Source organism: Rhinopithecus roxellana, chromosome 3, assembly GCF_007565055.1.
Source record: "Rhinopithecus roxellana isolate Shanxi Qingling chromosome 3, ASM756505v1, whole genome shotgun sequence".
Taxonomy (NCBI): domain Eukaryota; kingdom Metazoa; phylum Chordata; class Mammalia; order Primates; family Cercopithecidae; genus Rhinopithecus; species Rhinopithecus roxellana.
In genome coordinates this window covers 176,976,916-176,996,281 of record NC_044551.1, presented here as the reverse complement: position 1 = coordinate 176,996,281, position 19,366 = coordinate 176,976,916, and the positions used below count along the sequence as shown (strand labels likewise).

General features: G+C 39.9%; 1 protein-coding gene across 1 annotated transcript in view; it reads left to right on the top strand.

Moving 5' to 3' along the window:
- The first annotated feature begins 929 nt into the window (after positions 1-929).
- RARS1 (arginyl-tRNA synthetase 1) overlaps positions 930-19,366 on the top strand; it is a 34,876-nt gene continuing 16,439 nt past the window's right edge. Inside the window, exons 1-9 of the mRNA XM_010358193.1 lie at positions 930-1,028; positions 2,801-2,935; positions 7,473-7,661; positions 8,703-8,811; positions 9,340-9,440; positions 10,420-10,541; positions 12,355-12,475; positions 15,681-15,810; positions 17,112-17,216. Coding sequence (XP_010356495.1) covers positions 984-1,028; positions 2,801-2,935; positions 7,473-7,661; positions 8,703-8,811; positions 9,340-9,440; positions 10,420-10,541; positions 12,355-12,475; positions 15,681-15,810; positions 17,112-17,216 — 1,057 coding nt within the window. The 5' untranslated portion in view covers positions 930-983. The remainder of the gene's footprint in view (positions 1,029-2,800; positions 2,936-7,472; positions 7,662-8,702; positions 8,812-9,339; positions 9,441-10,419; positions 10,542-12,354; positions 12,476-15,680; positions 15,811-17,111; positions 17,217-19,366) is intronic.

Genomic DNA, 19,366 nt, shown 5'->3' with positions numbered 1-19,366 from the left:
TCACCCAGACAGGAGTACAGTGGCATGATCATGGCTCACTGCAGCCTCAAATTCTTGGACTCAAGTGATCCTCCCACCTCAGCCTCCCATATATCAGGGACTACAGGCACATGCCACCATGCCTGGCTATGTTTCCATTTTTTTGTAGAGACGGTGTCTTAGCTGTTTCCCAGGATGAGAATAAATCCTAAATGTTCACACCACACACACAGACATGCACACACACACACATGCAAATGATAACTGTATGAGATGAAGGTTATGTTAATTATTTTGATTGTGGTAATCATTTCAGAATGTATACATATATCAAAACATTATGTTGTACATCGTTATGATATACAATCTTTATTCGTCAATTATACCTCAATAAAACTGGAAAAATAAATAAGATTTTAACTTAAATGTAACTTGCTTAGAGATGTCTTCTCTGACCCAAGTCACTGTATCACATTGCCTTCCTAGCCATTAAAACTACCTGAGATTTATTGCCTTTTTTGGTCTATTTTATCTCTCCATTCTAAAATGTATCTGCCATGAGAGGGGAGATCTTGTCTGTTTTGTTTTCTCTCTGCCCCCAGAGCCTAGAATAGTGTCTGGCATTTTAAAGTACACAATAAATGCTTGTTGAACAAATGAATGGATTCGTTAGTTTTGTGCCCATTTCACAGAGGGGCAGTGAGGCCTTTGAGAGCCAGAAGCTCTAGGTCAGTGCCTGTCCTAGTCTATCCAAGCACAGTGCAGCTCTGGTTCGTCTCTGCTCAATTCCTCTCCCGTCGCCCAAATGTCCCTGACCTGCAGCCTAGCTCCCGGACGACATCCTCGCGGGTTCTCCCCGCAGTGTCTCCTGGATCCCGCCAGGAGGCAGCAGAGGCGCCAGCCCCCAGTCCGACGGGACAGCGGACCGGAGGGGGTTTCCGCTTCCGGGAGAGACTGACCGTTTCCGCTTCCGTCCACTTGGCGCGTGAGACGCTGACGGGAGGATGGACGGACTGGTTTCCGAGTGCTCCGCGCGGCTGCTGCAGCAGGTTTGGACGCAAGAGACCGGCGGGAAAGCCTGAAAGAGATGGAGCAGGCTCTGGCTTCTGCCCAGGCGGCTTCGGGGGCGGGACAGCTAGACGAGGACCATCCTGGTCCTCTCAGAGTGGGGCGGCAGGGTCCCTGTGGGAGCAGGAAGGGTTGGGAGAGGAAGCACCCATCATTCCAAAGCCCGTGTGACTGATTTTCAGCGTAATGGAAGGTCCCCACACTCTCCCACGCCTCCCCCAAGCCAGCGTCTTCGGCGGGCTGAAGCCTGGCATGTTCAGAACAATTACCTCCCCACAATCCACCTCTTCTTCATACACACGTGCTTTCTCAGTGGATGTGGAGAGAGAGACAAGGCGGGAGGGAATACGTTCAGAGCTCTGGGTCTTGGTTTGCAGCTCAGCCGCAGTTTTTTCCGGGTTACTGAGCGAGAGGATTCCTAGTAAGCCCATGGGGTGATTTACTATCAGACCAACGGAGTTTGCACTGTGCCCTCAACATTGGTCGGGAAGGAGCAGCCACACCATATAAAAGTGAAAGCGGGACAATACCATTACCTTTTATGCCCAGATGGGGAGGGATGGTAGGAAGATAGTTCACAGCACTGTATCCTGTTACAGCTTTATGCTTTATCAGCAGTCACAGAGTACAAATTAGTCGAGTAATTTGGCAAGCTCTTCACATTTCTGAGCAATGTGTTTATCGGTATGAAGTTATAAGGACTGCCTCACTGGGTTGTGATAATCATGAAGGTAATTTCTGAAAAGTGTTAAGCTCAGCTCCTGGAACATACTGTATGCTCATTTATGGCAATTTGGTTTTGGCTGTAGCTATCTCCCAGTAAGTAATCTGAAATTGCAGGTGAGGAATCTTCCCCTGAGTTTTGCAGTTAAGTTGGAAGCTTGCTTTCTTTCTGAATTGACGTGTCTTTAGTTTTAGGTATTAAAGTACAAAGCCTGGTCTGGTCTAGTCTAGGACCTGACACACTGGAAATAGGAAGAAATGGGCAAATTGTTTAGTCCGAGAAAGGGTGAAAGGCAGACCCTTGAGCTATTTTGAATGTGACAAAAGACATTTGGTTTTTCAAGAGTCCCAAGTGATAAGATTTGGGAATAAAAGCAGATTGGTCAACCTGAAACTTAACTAAGTACTCTTGCTAAGTCAGAGTGTCTTATCGAGCCAAAGAAAAAGAACTAAGGATATGAGACGTCCCATTATATGCTTACTCCTATTCCGGTCTCCCAACACACCCATGTGTGTGCTTAATATTTTCTTTTTCTTTTCCTTTCTTTCTTTCTTTATTTTTTTTTCTTTTTGGAGACAAGTGTCTTGCTCTGTCAAGCAGGCTAGAATGCAGTGGCATGATCTTGGCTCACTGCAACCTCCACCTCCAGGATTCAGGCAATTCTCCTGCCTCAGCCTCCCAAATAGCTGGAATTACAGACATGCGCCACCATGCCTAGCTAATTTTTGTATTTTTAGCAGAGACAGCGTTTCGCTATGTTGGCCACGCTGGTCTTAAACTTTTGACCTCAAGTGATCTGCCTGCCTAGGCCTCCCAAAGTGCTGAGATTACAGGCGTGAGCCACCATGCCTGGCTAGTATTTTCTTATTAAGGATAATATGCTAATGTCAGCAAAAGTCTCAGAGGAGAAAAAAACACAGCTCATCAAAGGGAACATTAATGATTCCCATGGTCTATGCCATGCCTTGCTAGAGAGGGGAAATGTGGAAGTAAGTTTATGGACTGAAAAAAGTGCTTTTTTTCCCATAGGAAGAAGAGATTAAATCTCTGACTGCTGAAATTGACCGGTTGAAAAACTGTGGCTGTTTAGGAGCTTCTCCAAATTTGGAGCAGTTACAAGAAGAAAATTTAAAATTAAAGTATCGACTAAATATTCTTCAAAAGGTGAGTACTTTGGGTTCCAGTTTTATCCTCCAGTTTGAATTATTATACCTTTTTTAAAGCCTTTGTTACCAAAGATTCTGGAAGTATATCCTATGGAATTTGGAAAAAGAAGCATAGAAACCCTATTCTTTTCCCTGCATTAGACAACTTAGGACTGAGGTAGTTGGTGCAAATAGTGAGAAGTTGGTGTTGTCCTGTCCTTCAGGACTCTTTGAAACGTTTCATCCTGCTAACTGTTTGGCTAACTTAAAGTAGGATTTAGGTAGGGTGAGGCATTTCTTTTTAAAAATTTATTTATTATTTTTTGAGACAGGGTGTCTGTCACTCAGGCCAGAGTGTGGTGGCATGATCACAGCTCAGTGCAGCCTCAACCTTCAGGCTTAAGCAGTCATCCCACCTCAGCCTCCTAAGTGGCTGGGACTACAGGTGTGTGCCACCACATCCAGCTAATTTTTTTTTTTTTTTTTTTGAATAGAGATGGGGTCTCGCTGTGTTGACCAGCCTGGCCTCAGAATTCCTGGCCTCAAGCAACCCTCCCTGTCTTGGCCTCCCAAAGTGTTGGAATTACAAGTATGACCCACTGCACCCAGCAAGGTTGAGGCGTTTCTTTCAACAGTTTATGCTCATGCCTTTTTTAAAAAAACATACTTGATTTTTAAATCATTGCCTCTATCTTAAAGGAAATATTTGAAAATACACCTACATATTTTCTCTGCCCTAAGTTGGTTTTTTTACAGTTGTATTTTTATATCTTACATAATCATTTGGGTTTTTTTCCATCTGGTATTTCAAAACTTTTTTTTTTCCCGTGAAGCTTGTGCTACATTTATTTAATGGTCTCATAATTTAACAGCGTTTATTAATTTTGTTTTAAAAAAATGAACTTGCGGCTGGGCGCAGTGGCTCACTCCTGTAATCCCAGCACTTTGGGAGGCTGAGGCAGGCGGATCACGAGGTCAGGATATCGAGACCATCCTGGCTAACATGGCGAAACCCCGACTCTACTAAAAATTGCAAAAAATTAGCCAGGCGTGGTGGCGGGCGCCTGTAGTCCCAGTTACTTGGGAGGCTGAAGCAGGAGAATGGTGTGAACCCAGGAGGCAGAGCTGAGATCATGCCACTGCACTTCAGCCTGGGCAACAGAGCAAGACTCTGTCTCAAAAAAAAAAAAAAAAAAAAGAACTTGCTGCAGTTTTTTGGTCTGCCTCTAATATTTGGTGATGACATATCCCAGAGTGTTGACCTCATTCCCGTAACAATTCTCCCATGTGTGTATATTACTCTCAAACTGCGCTGGCATTACATCCTTTTCCCAAAGCTGATTGATTCCATTTACTCACCTTAGACTCTATCTGCCCCATTCCCATGACGTCTCTCATATTACCTTTTTTTATTTTTTTGAGACAGAGTCTCGCTCTTGTTGCCCAGGCTGGAGTACAATGGCACGATCTCGGCTCACTGCAACCTCTGCCTCCTGGGTTCAAGTGATTCTCCTGCCTCAGCCTCCTGAGTAGCTGGGACTACAGGCATGCACCACCACACCTGGTTAATTTTGTATTTTTAGTAGAGACAGGGTTTCTCCATGTTGGTCAGGCTGGTCTCGAACTCCCGACCTCAGGTGATCTGCCCGTCTTGGCTTCCCAAAGTGCTGGGATTACAGGCGTGAGCCACCACGCCCAGCATCCATATTACCTATATGTGGTCTGCTAGGCTGGAGTCTCATACTACCTATATGTAATCTGCTGTGCTAGTCTTTGAGTCTTCTAAAATCACAAAATTCCTTTTCCATAGAATCTTCCCAAAAGAAACTCACCTTTCTCGTTATGTCATTTATTCTGCACTTATATATGTTTAATTCTATTATATTTATTTTAATTCAAAAGTGTTATTAAATGTCTAATATATGCTAGAGACTATAAGGGAAAAGATACAAAAGGAAGTACAGTATTTTCTGGAACTCCTCACCTCAAGTAATCCTCCCACCTCAGCCTCCCAAGTAGCTGGGATAGAAGGACAGCATATTCTACTACACATTTTTCTGTAATGCAGATTAGCTCTTATATGGATAGGAGAATGCTCTTAGTGTATTGTGGAAGGCATATTGGTTCTTTGACAAATACTTTGCCCTACTGAATGAGCAACTGAACACAAGGTACACAGCAGAACTAAAAACCACAGAGTAATAAAGTACTGTGTGTGATGGCCATTCACCCTGTCGTCTCACCCTGGTTCACTTTGGCCACATGCTCTGACTTAAAAGCATCACATATGACACTGGTAGAGACAACTTGTTGAATTGATTATAATCAGATAGTAATTTGCATAGTGCCAAAACTAAGCACAGATTTCGTGTGTGTAGGTACAGACACATACATATATACATAGTGGTACTCCTATCCGTTAAAAAATTGAGGCCAGGCGTGGTGGCTCACACCTGCAATCCCAGCTCTTTGGGAGGCCGAGGCAGGTGGATCATCTGAAGTCAGGAGTTCGAGACCAGCCCGGCCAACATGGCAAAACCCTGTCTCTACTAAAAATACAAAAATTAGCCAGGGATGGTGGCGCGGGCCTATAATTCCAGCTGCTTGGGAGGCTGAGGCGTGAGAATCACTTAAACCCAGGAGGCACACTTTCATGACTTGAGCCAAAATCGTGCCACTGTACTCCAGCCTAAGGAACAAAGCAAGACCCAGTCTCAAAAAAAAAAAAAAATACATAAAAATACACAAAAATTTGACATTTATTATAGCAGGTTTTGGGTGTTAGATCATAATCTAGGCCAAGTGTGGTGGCTCACGCCTGTAATCCCAATGCTTTGGGAGGCCAAGGCAGGAGGATCTCTTGAACCCAGGAGTTCAAGGTTATAGTGAGGTGTCATGCCACTGCACTTCAGCCTCAGCAGAGTGCACAGTGAGATCTTGTCTCTTACCCCCAACAAAGAAGAAAAAAGGATCATATCCAAGTAAGTTTGGTATTTGCTGTTGGAAATCTTTAGATTGGTAAAAACATATCTTCCTTAAGTATGTTACCACAGAGAGGAGTCAATTATTGATTAGCTACAAACTTGAAATCAGGTTTTTTAGTGAATTGAAGACTATAATTTCTTCATATGATAGAGAGGGATGATGAGGGGAGCATAAAACTTGGACTCCATTCCAATAGGACCTGAGTTTGAATCTGGCCTTTTCCACTTACTCTGTCTTGTCTTTGGCAAGTTACTTATCTGTAGCCCACATAGAAATAGTGATAATAGTAACAAACTCAATTTTATTATGTAGATGGAATAAGATAATGCATATAAATAAAGCATTTGGTTCAAATCTTGATACTCAACATACTCAAATATTAACTTTTGTTACTGTTGTTATTTTATACTGTTGACATTTTGATGAATATAAATTTATGATGAGCATAAAATTGTGATGAACATTTTGGTGAACATAAAATTGATGAACATAAAGGCGTATAGGCAATATATTTATCTTCCATTAAAAGCATATGTGTTCATTGGCCTTTTTTTTTTTTTTCTTTTTTTTTTTGCTAAACTGCTGTATGGCAAGTAGTGCTAGGTGCCAGGGAAGAGAGCCATGAATTAAGCACTTTCTGTGCATCCAGCAGTCTAGTGATAGAGACAGATAGTTTTGTGAGGGTATGATAAGTGCAGTAATAGAATTATATGCCGTCTTCAGTGACTATATTCCATGAGAAAACAGGAGGTAGTAGGTCTAATAACAGTAAAACAGAACTACTGGCTTTTCTGGTATATTGATACTACCTACTTTGCTCCCTTTTATTTCATGCCTTGAACAGGTCAACATTTTGATGGACATCATTTTTTTTTTATTTGTTTTTTTGCCCATTGAGTTTTCACTTCCAATATTTGCTGTGAAATTATATTATTTTCTCAGATTTGGAGAAGCTGAGAAAAGGTTTCCGTCAGCCCTTTTAATTCTCTCCTCCCAGTCTCTGTTCTGCTAAAACAAATGCAAAAAGTAAGACCTCAGGGCATTTCCCATGGATGTCTTAGATTCAGTGGGATGGACTTGTCCTGCTACATGTCTTAGCAAATCCCAGATGTGAGGGCCTCACACTATGAGTACATTTTCTCTTTTGGTTCTTAAGATATTTGAAGGTAGGCCGGGCACGGTGGCTGAAGCCTGTAATCCCAGCACTTTGGGAGGCCGAGACGGGCGGATCACGAGGTCAGGAGATTGAGACCATCCTGGCTAACACGGTGAAACCCCGTCTCTACTAAAAAAATACAAAAAATTAGCCGGGCGAGATGGCGGGCGCCTGTAGTCCCAGCTACTCGGGAGGCTGAGGCGAGAGAATGGCGTAAACCCGGGAGGCGGAGCTTGCAGTGAACTGAGATCCGGCCACTGCACTGCAGCCTGGGCGACAGAGCGAGACTCCGTCTCAAAAAAAAAAAAAAAAAAAAAAAAAAGATATTTGAAGGTTTATACTCAGAATACTTGGAGAAATCTTGTATGATGATGGTGTAGTACATTATTGACATGTTTCCCTTCTTTTCCTACAGAGTCTTCAGGCAGAAAGGAACAAACCAACTAAAAATATGATTAACATTAATAGCCGCCTACAAGAGGTCTTTGGTCATGCAATTAAGGCTGCATATCCAGATTTGGAAAATCCTCCTCTGCTAGTGACACCAAGTCAGCAGCCCAAGTTTGGAGACTATCAGTGTAATAGTGCTATGGGTATTTCTCAGGTGATGTCATGACTCCTGGTTATTTGGTTTTTTTAAAGTATTATTATTATCATCATTACCATTTACAGAAATAATACTATTGCAAGTTGTGTCCTTAGTGAAAAGGACATTTGCCACAGTTTGAAAAACTTGAGAAAGATTGGTGGGGTATATGTGTTAACTTTTTTTTAGGCACAATTTTTAAGTTTTGGTTAAATTTTATATGTCTTCTCAATATTTAAGGGCAATCATTGGTACTCTTTCGTTTAGGTATTTCCCTCCTGCTATGTCCAGGATTGCTGTCTGTTGTTGATGAGTGTTGGGAGGTGAAAAATTAAAATAAGCCATTTACCAGTTGGCATCCCAATTAAATATTTGATGTAACTATGATCTTTGAGCCAGGGTTATATATTCATCTTCAAGCAGAGGAGTTTCCCGTTTTAAATAGCTGCATTGTCTGATGTTTTTGTGGTTAACTGCATCTGGCTTGGGTCTTTCTGTTTTCCTTTCTTTGCTGAATTGGAAAGGGTTACTCTGAAGAGTCCAGGTCTTATAGTGTCGTTTATTTCTCAAGTGTGAATATTGCACACTTTCATGACTTGAAAATTAGAAATGTAAATATGCTGGAACCAGGCTTCATAACTGTAGACTTTGTTATGTCATCATTAAAAAGTTCGAGGTGTTGTAATCCCAGCTATTAGGGAGGCTGAGGCAGGAGAATTGCTTGAACCCAGGGGCAGGGGTTGCAATGAACCAAGATCATGCCACTGTACTCCAGCCTGGGTGACAGAGCGAGACTCCGTCTCAAAAAAAAAAAAAAAAAAGTTCCAGGTATATGTGTGTAACATATTTGGAAATAGAGATCATGTAGTTTGGGCACTTTTCTATTCCTCTTGGCACTATTCATACTTTAATCTGTCATTCATAATGTGATTGGACTTCTCTGCTTCTGCCTTTTGATGGCTCTTAATGTAAAATGCATCTCGTGCCTTGTCAGGTGTGCATTTCCGAGTAACTTGCTGAAATCTGTTGTGTAATGAATCATTTTATATTGTGTTGTAGATGCTCAAAACCAAGGAACAGAAAGTTAATCCAAGAGAAATTGCTGAAAACATTACCAAACACCTCCCAGACAATGAATGTATTGAAAAAGTTGAAATTGCTGGTCCTGGTATGACATAATGTTATCCTTCTTAATAGTTGTTTTGAAGATGAGTCCTTTTTGAAGTTAAAAAAGAACACACATTTTAATTACAGGGTTAAAATTTATATACTGAACAAGGTGGTGAAAGCACTGTGGATTGTGATATAGGAAATTATTAATCTAGACTCAGCTACCGCTTTTAGCTGCCTTACCTTGAATGAGTTACTTTGCCTCTCTGTGATTCAGTTTTTCATCAGCAAAATGAGAATAGATAATGGCAGATAAGTCTTCGGCACAAGGGTCTTCTGTTTTCTCTTGAGAGGCTGAAAGGGAAAGGGCCCTGAGTTAAATAGGAAGGTTTCAGGAGAAGGGTGAAGGCTTGAAGTAGACGGTGAGACAGGAGCTTACAAGACAGCTTAAGTCAAGGCCACAACTGGTATTGGAATCCTGAAGAATTTTGCCAGAGCCAGGTCAGCGTCTGGAGCAAATCCTTAGGAGTGAGCGATTATTCAAGATAAGACACTATCTGATATTTTTTTCTCTTCTATCCATTAGGTTTTATTAATGTCCACTTAAGAAAGGATTTTGTATCAGAACAATTGACCAGTCTCCTAGTTAATGGAATTCAACTACCTGCTGTGGGAGAGAATAAAAAGGTATATGTACAGTCTTCTATTAATACATTAGTATCTTAGAACTGCATGGAACCAAGCATGGTGGTATGTGCCTATAGTCTTAGCTACTAGGGAGACTGAGGGAGGAGGATTGCTTGAGCCCAGAAATTCAAGGCTGAGGTGTGCTACAATTGCACCTGTGAATAGCTACTGCACTTCAGCCTGGGCAATATAGTGAGACTTCATCTCTAAAAAAGAAAAAGAAAAACGAACTGCATGGAAAGTGCTGAAACTGGGAATGGATTTCACTTTTCATATTGAAATTTAATCATTCACATTTGAGATTATGAACATTTATGAAATAGCCTTTCTCCTGGGTCTAGCATGTTGTGTGATTTTTTTTTTTTCCCACTGAATTCCACAAGGCATTTGAGGTAGCCAATTGATACACAGATAACACTGAAATAGAGTGCATAATATGTATAAATGAGTTTGATTCTTTTTCAGTTAAAAATATATAAGCAGGGCCGGGCACGGTGGCTCACGCCTATAATCCCAGCACTTTGGGAGGCCGAGGTAGGCGGATCAAAAATAAAAAAAAATTAGCCAGGTGAGGTGGTGGGCGCCTGTAGTCCCAGCTACTTGGGAGGCTGAGGCAGGAGAATGGCGTGAACCTGGGAGGCAGAGCTTGTAGTGAGCTGAGATTGCGCCACTGCACTCCAGCCTGGGCGACAGAGCGAGACTCTGTCTCAAAAAAAAAAAAAAAGTGTGTGTGTATGTGTATATATATATATACACATACACACACACACACACACACATACACACACACACAAGCAGATCCTTCATAAAATCAAACATGGTTGAATTACAACCCAAATTAGTGTTTAAGTCTGAGTTTGTTATTAGATGTGTTATTAATGAATGCATTAGAACAAAATGTTTGTGCTCCTCTTAAAAAATCTTTCTCTCTTTATGTTTTTGCCCCTCTTAACAGCCTTTCTTTTCTTGTCTACCCCAGGTTATAGTTGACTTTTCCTCCCCTAATATAGCTAAAGAGATGCATGTAGGCCACCTGAGGTCAACTATCATAGGAGAGAGTATAAGCCGCCTCTTTGAATTTGCTGGGTATGATGTGCTCAGGTATGTGGTCTTGCCTTGCTTACTGTACTCTTTCCTTATTTTCTTGTTTGGAAAATTCTATAGAACATGAAATGTCTCACTCAAGAAAGAATGTTCAACTAAATCAGTGGTTTGTCAGCTTAGTTCTTTACAATCACCCAGTAAACTTTTAAAATATGTCCTGAGCCTCTCCTCTGAACCTTTTTTACTATTTTTTTTTTTTTTTAGACTCTTAGTGGAACCAAGGATAAAACACATTCATTCATTTTACAAATGCTTCTTGAGGACCTCTTGTATTACAGCAAGGGGTTTATATCCTAGTAGGGAGAGAAGTATACTTGTAAAGGAACAGGGTATTTTGGGCCTTGTAAGCTGTGATAGGCAATTGAGATTTTATTCTACGTGTCCTGGGAAGCTATTAGAGAGTTTTAGTTTGTGAAGCAGGGTGATCAAATTAAAGATTAGTCTGGGTACTGTGGCTCACACCTGTAATCCCAGCACTTTGGGAAGCCAAGGTGGGAGGATCACTAGAGGCCAGGAGTTCTAGGCCAGCTTGGGCAACATAGCAAGAACCTGTCTCTATTTTTTATATTTTTAAAGAAATAAAAATTTTTTAAATAATATAAAAGATTACTGTGGTTAGTTACTGTGAAGAAGCTAAACAAAGAAGGGAGACTATAACAGTAAGTGTTAGGCTGGGCGCGATGGCTCATGTCTATAATCCCAGCACTTTGGGAGGCCGAGGGGGAATGGATCACGAAGTCAGGAGTTTGAGACCAACCTGGCAACACAGTGAAACCCCGTATCTACTAAAAATACAAAAATTAGCTGGACGTGTGGCACACACCTGTAATCCTAGCTACTTGGGAAGCTGAGGCAGGAGAATTGTTTGGACCTGGGAGGCAGAGATTGCAGTGAGCTGAGATCGCGCTACTGCACTCCAGCCTGGGCAACAGAGCAAGACTCTGTGTCAAAAAACAAAACAAAAAAACGAAAACAGTAAGTCGAGAGGCTATCATCATGATCCACTTGAAAGATGATCTGGTGGTTTGGATTAGATAAAAGCAGAGAGGGAGAGAAGTAGGAAGGATCAATGTATATTTTCTTTTTTTTTTTTTTTTGAGGCGGTCTCACTCTGTCGCCCAGGCTAGAGTGCAGTAGCACGATCTTGGCTCACTGCAAGCTCTGCCTCCCGGGTTCACACCATTCTCCTGCCTCATCCTCCTGAGTAGCTGGGACTATAGGCGCCTGCCACTACGCCCGGCTAATTTTTTGTATTTTTAGTAGAGATGGGGTTTCACCATGTTGGCCAGGCTAGTCTCGAACTCCTAACCTCAAGTGATCCGCCTGCCTCCACCTCCCGTAGTGCTGAGATTACAGGCGTGAGCCACCACGCCCAGCCTCAACATATATTTTCAAGAATCCATTGATATTTGGGAACCATTGGTGTAAATTATACTAAGATAATGGTTAAAATGTTAAATTTTCATAAAATTGTGGGAATAACCAACATTGGCCAAGCTGTCATTGTTTCAATTAGCTACAAAATAAACAGATTATAGTCCACTGACAGAAAACACATTCATTCAGCAAATTCTGGATGCCCGCCCTGTGCAGCCTGTATTACTTGAGTATGTAGAGCTGAATGTAACAGACATAGTTTTCATCTCTTATGAAGTTTGCAGACCAGTTGAAGAAACAACCAAGTAAACAGATATTCCTAAATGGTGATGTACTGGCGTGTAAATGTTAGTGGTTTCTAATGGATAGTTCCTCTAATTTAACTTAACCATCTTTATTATTTAAAAAATGATTTTATATTCTCTGGTGTTAGGTTAAATCATGTAGGAGATTGGGGGACCCAGTTTGGCATGCTCATCGCTCACCTGCAAGATAAATTTCCAGATTATCTAACAGTTTCACCTCCTATTGGAGATCTTCAGGCCTTTTATAAGGTTTGATACTGTTTATTTTATATTATTTGTGTGTTTATCATTAATTATCCATTTTCCTTAGGAAACTTAAAATGGTTTTTAAAGCTACTATGGAGTGAAGTGAAAGTTGCTAACAGCCTGAGTAATACATGTTTCTGTATAAATGACACTCTCTTGAACTTAATTTTTTTTTTTAATTTGTAAAAAAAAGACGTTTAATTACCTCACAGTTCTGCAGGCTGTACAAGCATGGCACTAGCATCTGCTCAGTTTCTGGGGAGGACTCAGGGAGCTTTTATTTATGGTGGAAGGCAAAATGGGAACAAATCAATTGATAGACATATAAAATCCGTTCACTTACACTGGCAAGCCTTTTTGTTTAGTTTACTTACCTGAAAAACTGAATTCTTTTTTATTCTGACATTCATTGCATTTGGTTGTGTGCCTTAGAAAGAGCCGTCCCCTACCCCCAGATTCATTGCATTTGGTTGTGTATGTAGAACCACTGCTAGATACCCTACATTTGGTTGTATGCATGGAAACAGCCATCCCCCACCTGTTAATGTGTCGTCTTTGCTTTGTTTATTGGCGTATGTTAAAAATCAAATTCTAGGCCAGGTGCGGTGGCTCATGTCCATAATCCCAGCACTTTGAGAGGCTGAGGCAAGCAGATTGCTTGAGCTCAGGAGATCGAGACCAGCCTGAGCAACAAAGTGAGATCCCATCTCTACAAAAAATACAAAAATAACTAGCCAGGCATGGTGGTTCACACTTGTAGTTCCAGCTACTCGGGAGGCTGAGGCGGGAGAATCACTGGAGCCCAGGAGATCAAGGCTGCAGTGTGCCCTGATCATGCCACTGTGCTCCAACCTGGGTGACAGAGCAAGACCGTATCTTAAAAAATAAAATTATATTAAAAAATAAAAGTTAAAAAAAATGAATTCTACCACATTGAATTTAGAGGTTCATTAATCAGAATACATTATAGCACTTAAAATTTTTTGATGTTTAATTTTATGTATTTTGATATTATTAAATGTATGTAAAAACAATTTTAAAGACAAATTTTCGCATCATCCATAATTTTAAAATGCCCAACGTGATCAACTTTCTTTGACTTACCTATATGTCAACATGTATTAATCATTTATGATTTTAACATAGTTTTTATATTATGTTTAATATTGCAAACTTTTGTGTTACTTTATGACTGCATATTTTGTTGGATCAGTGTACCAATGTTTACATTAATCCTTTATTGAATTTTTTTCTATTTTAGAGTTGTTTTTATTCAGTAAATAGCTTTGTACACATGGATTTTTTTCCCTTTTTAAAAATTATTTCCTGGCTGGGTTCAGTGGCTCACACCTGTAATCCCAACATTTTGAGAGGCCAAGCTGGGCAAAATGCTTGAGCCTAGGAGTCTGAGGCCAGTCTGGGCAACATGGCAAAACCTCATCTCTACAAAAAAATACAAAAGTTAGCCGGGCATATTGGCATACATCTGTAGTCTCAGCTACTTGGGAGGCTAAGGTGGGAGTGAGTATCACTTGAGTCCAGGGAGGTCAAGGCTGCAGTGAGCTGTGATCACACCATTGCACTATACAGCCTGGACAACAGAGCGAGACCCTGTCTCAAGAAAAATTTATTTTTTCAAAAATTAAAAATAAAAAATGTTTTAAAAAAATTTCCCTATGGGCCAGGTACAGTGGCTCATGCCTGTAATCCTAGCACTTTGGGAGGCCAAGGCAGGCAGATCACTTGAGTCCAGGAGTTCAAGACCAGCCTGGACAACGTGGAGAGACTCTGTCTCTACATAAAGTACAAAAAAATTAGCCGGGCACACTCCTATAGTTCCAGCTACTCGGGAGGCAGAGGTGGGAGGATCACCCAAGCCTGGCAAGGTTAAGACTGCATTGAGCTGTGAACTTACTGCTGCATTCCAGCCTCAGTGACAGAGTGAGACCCTGTCTTAAAAAAAAAAAAAAAATTCCTTATGGTAGAAGGATCATAAAGATCATAATTTCCTCTCAAATATTTTGATTAATAAATTTATTTTAATGTGAGATGCATGTTTTCTGTTAGTTTAAATTCTTAGGCATTTTCTTTATGACGGAGAACCTTTCAAGAATAGGATTCCTGTATTAAAAAGCAAACATTTGTGGAGATTTTGTTTTTGTTTGCTTCATTTTACTTTCGGTAAATGTTTTCTGTTAAAAATAAGCTAAATATTTACTGATAAGAGACTGGAAAAGTAATGTTATAAACATCTTTTGGAGTTCTGTACTTTGAATATAATGAAGCAGATCTATTAATGCAAGAAATTGTTTGTATAAATAAATTGCTGAAATTTACAAACCACAGTAAAGAAAAGCCATTTCCAATTTTTGATAAAACATATATGTGTATTTGCAAAGAAATATCTAGATTTGTTCACTAAATGTTAACACCGGTTAATTTGAGGTGAGATTAATTATTTTTAAGTAAGTATTGCTTTCAAAATAGAAATAAAACAATGAAAGCAACTTTCTTTTTAGTTAAAAAAATAGTAAGTTGGCCAGGCACGGTGGCTCACACCTGTAATCCCAGCACTTTGGGAGGCCCAGGTGGGCAGATCATTTGAGGTCAGGAGTTCAAGACCAGCCTGGCCAACATGGTGAAATCCTGTCTCTACTAACAATACACAAATTAGCTGAGTGTGATGGCGTGTGCCTATAATCCCAGCTATTTGGGGGCTGAGGCATTAAAATCACTTGAACCCGGGACACGGAGGTTGCAGTGAGCTGAAATCATGCCACTCCAGTCCACTCCAGCGTGGGAGACAGAGTGAGACTCTGTCTTAAAAAAAAAAAAAGAAAAACAAAATTCATTCAGGACCACATCCAAAATGGAGATTGGAATACAGAAAATTCAGTCCTACCTCTTAGCTATTCTGTACTAACTCTTCTTGAACACAAAAGTATTAGCTGAAGTAGACTTTTGTGAATTGGAAAAGTGTAAAGAAAACTGTGGTGAGATTTTTGTACTTTTCAAGAGAAATGATTTCAGAGTTCTTTGGCATGTTCATTTGTAACAGTATTGTCAACTATTGCGGGAGAGCACTTGTTCTGATGTTCTGAGTTTGTACTTTCTCACTGTGTTTGTGTAGAAATGTGTAAGTTCTTTTTCTAGAATTATAGGATTCGATCTTTTTACAAACCTTTCTTTTTAAAATATATATACACAGGAATCTAAGAAGAGGTTTGATACTGAGGAGGAATTTAAGAAGCGAGCATATCAGTGTGTAGTTCTGCTCCAGGGTAAAAACCCAGATATTACAAAAGCCTGGAAGCTTATCTGTGATGTCTCCCGCCAAGGTGAGTTTCTGGGCTTTGTTCCTTCATCCAGCAAATACTATGTATATCATTTCCTTGAGTCTTCATTTTGATTTGACTCTGAATGATGTTTTAACCTTATGAGGACAGGCAAATGGATTTTTTCTTAAATGTATTTCTGAAACAACTAATAAATTTTGAACCTGCCATAAGACAGGCAGGTTCAAATTTTAACTTTCTTAGAAGTCAACAAAAATTAATTAGAAAATAAAGTGGAAAATAAAAAGAAATCTTATTCGTAGTAGCAACAAAACCTATAAAACAGGAGCACTTAGGAATGAATTTATTCAGAAATGTATAGGACCAAAATGATGAGAAGTACACACTGAGATGTAATGGAATGTTCGGATAGAGTGCTGTGCCCAGCTTCCTCAGTCTTCACATTTATTTATGGTTTTAAGTCAATTTCAAATTTTCTAACTTGACATAATAGTTTTAAAGGTAAAGAACAATCAGTAAGTCTTTGAAAAAGATGATTAATGATGTCTGGCTTGCAGCACTAGGTAATAAAATGTTTTATAATTATAATAATTAATACTATGTCACTGATGTATTGCTACATAGACAGATAGGTGGTTTAAATCAGGAGAAACCACAAGAAAATTCAGTAAATATTTGATCACTAGATAGGAAGAGTTTTTTTTTTCTTCTCATTTACATTTTTTTAAGAATTAATTTTTAAAAAGTTATACAAGAAGGACATGTTCCTTATATAAAAAAGTAAATGTAGGCCCGGCGCAGTGGCTCACACCTATAATCCTAGCACTCTGGGAGGCCGAGGCGGGTGGATCACCTGAGGTCAGGAGTTCAAGACCAGCCTGGTCAACATGGTGAAACCCCATCTCTACCAAAAATACAAAAATTAGCTGGGCGTGGTGGCACACGCCTGTAGTCTCAGCTACTCAGGGAACTGAGGCAGGAAAATCATTTGAACGCGGGAGGCAGAGGTTGCAGTGAGCTGAGATCGCGCCACTGTACTCCAGCCTGGGTGACAGAGCTAGACTCCGTCTCAAAAAATAATAAAAAGAAAGTAAATGTAGACAGGAGAAAAATAAAATTATCTATAGTCCCATGATTGTTAATATTTTGATGTGTATCTTACCATATTCTTTCCCTTTTTTCAAAACGACAGCATGTATATAATGTTCTATATCATACATTGATGCAATTAATTTCCTTTTAATATATTTATTAATAAATTTATTTCAATATAAGATGCATGTTTCCTGTTTTTAAAAAATTCTTATGCATTTTATTTGGTGGCATTTTATTTTTTTCCTTAGAGTTTAATAAAATCTATGATGCATTGGACGTCTCTTTAATAGAGAGAGGAGAATCCTTCTATCAAGATAGGATGAATGATATTGTAAAGGAATTTGAAGATAGAGGTAGGCACTCTTCTTTTAACTTTTTATTATGGAAATTTTCAAACAGGCAAAAGTGGATAGAATTTATAGTAATGCCAGCTTCACGTACTCATCATCCAATTTCAACAATTATGGGTACTGACCAACCTTATTGTACCTACACCTTCTTACACTGCTTCCATCATATCATTCCATCTATAATGACTTTGGTATATGTCTCTGAAAGAACAGGCCCTTCTTTCTGCCCTAAAACTACAATATCATTATTGACAAGAAATACATATATATAATTTTTTTTTGTTTGTTTTAGCGGTCTTGCTATGTTGCCTAGGCTGGTATGGAACTCTTAGCCTCAAGTGATCCACGGCGCCCTCCCAAGTGCTGGGATTATAGGCATGAACTATCATACCCAGCCAATAATAATTTCTTAATACCATTAAATAGAGTTCAAATTTCCCAAGTTGATTGATGAATTTTTTTTTTTTTTTTTTTTTTTTGAAACAGAGTCTTACTCTGTTGCCCAGGCTAGAGTGCAGTGGAGTGATCTCAGCTGACTGCAGCCTCCGCCTCCTGGGTTCAAGCAGTTCTCCTGCCTCAGCCTTCTATGTAGCTGGAATTACATGCGTGCACCACCACACCCAGCCAATTTTTGTGTTTTTAATGGAGACGGGGTTACACCATGTTGGCTGGGCTGGTCTTGAACTCCTGACCTCAGTGATCCACCCGCCTCAGCCTCCCAAAGTGTTGGATTCATGATTTTTTTTTTTAAATCGTTTTTTCAGTCTGCATGTAACATTTGTTTGATATGTATCTAAGTTCTATAACTCTGAGGTTTCTCCCTCTTTTTAAATTTATTTTCTTGTTGAAGAAACTGGGCCATTTGTCCTGAAGAATTTCCCGTATGGAGCTGTTTAGCATAATTCTTATGTATGTGTTTCTCTAAAGAGGCTTCATTAGATTCTGATTTATGTTTTATTCCTTTTTTCGTTGTTTTCTTTTAGTTGCAAGAATGCAGGCAATGAGGTAGTGTCTGGTTGTCTTTTTGTCATATTAAGATTGATTAGTGAGTTCAAGTATTGTCAGCTGGATCTGTCCAGAAATTTCCCATCAGACTTCTCTGTTGGTTTTATTAGCTATTTATAACCATGACTTTGATCCATCACTTCATTGGAGGTTAGGAAATGGTAGTGTTCTGTCATTGTTTCTCCATTTGTTACTTGGGATTCTCTTATGCTGAACTTTGTTACAAATTATTTTGGTTATCCTCAGGTATAATTCATATAAGGCAGGTAGGGTAGTAGAAGTGCTTTTTTTTTGCTTCTTCATCAATTGCAGAATAACCGGTTTGTTTCTCAGCATCTCAAAGTGAGTTGTTTGATTTTAACCTTATTGGGTGGGCTTTTAATATGTTTTATATTTTTCAATCAGTTGTCTTTATAATTTTTGTAATGCTCAAATTGTCCCATTTTGGCTAAGTAACTTCATATTTTTTGTTGTGGTTTTGTTTTTTTTCAACCCCTTTGGTAGTTACTTAATTGCTTTCTGGTGTACAATATTCCAGGCCCATTTTGTACATTTCCTGCCTCAGACTGAAATCAACCGTATCTCTATGGAAGCCTGTTTCCTTGAATGGAAGTAGTATTTTAATCACAGTCTAGGGCTTAGGGACCATACTTTTTAAGATGATAAAATTTTGGCTGGGTGCAGTGGCTCATGCCTGTAATCACAGCACTTGGAGAGGCTGAGGCAGGAGGACCTCTTGAGGCCAGGAGTTTGAGACCAGCCTGGGCAACATAACAGGACCCTTTCTCTACCAAAAAATTAACAAAAGAAATAGTTGGGCGTGGTGATGCATGCCTGTAGTTCTAGCTATGCTTGAGCCCAGGCATTTGAGGTTACAGTGAGCTATGCTTACACCACTGCACTACAGCCTGGGCAACAGAATGGGGCTCTGTCTCTGAAAAAAAAAAAAAAAAAAAGAACAATGAGAGAGAGAGAGGTCAAGCACAGTAGCTCGTGACTGTAATCTCAGCACTTTGGGAGGCTGAGGTAGGAGAATCACTTGAGCCCAGGAGTTTAAGGCCAGCCTGGGCAACAAGGTGTGAGACCCTCTCTCTACAAATTAAAAAATTAGCCAGGCGAGGCTGGGCATGGTGGCTCACAGCTGTAAT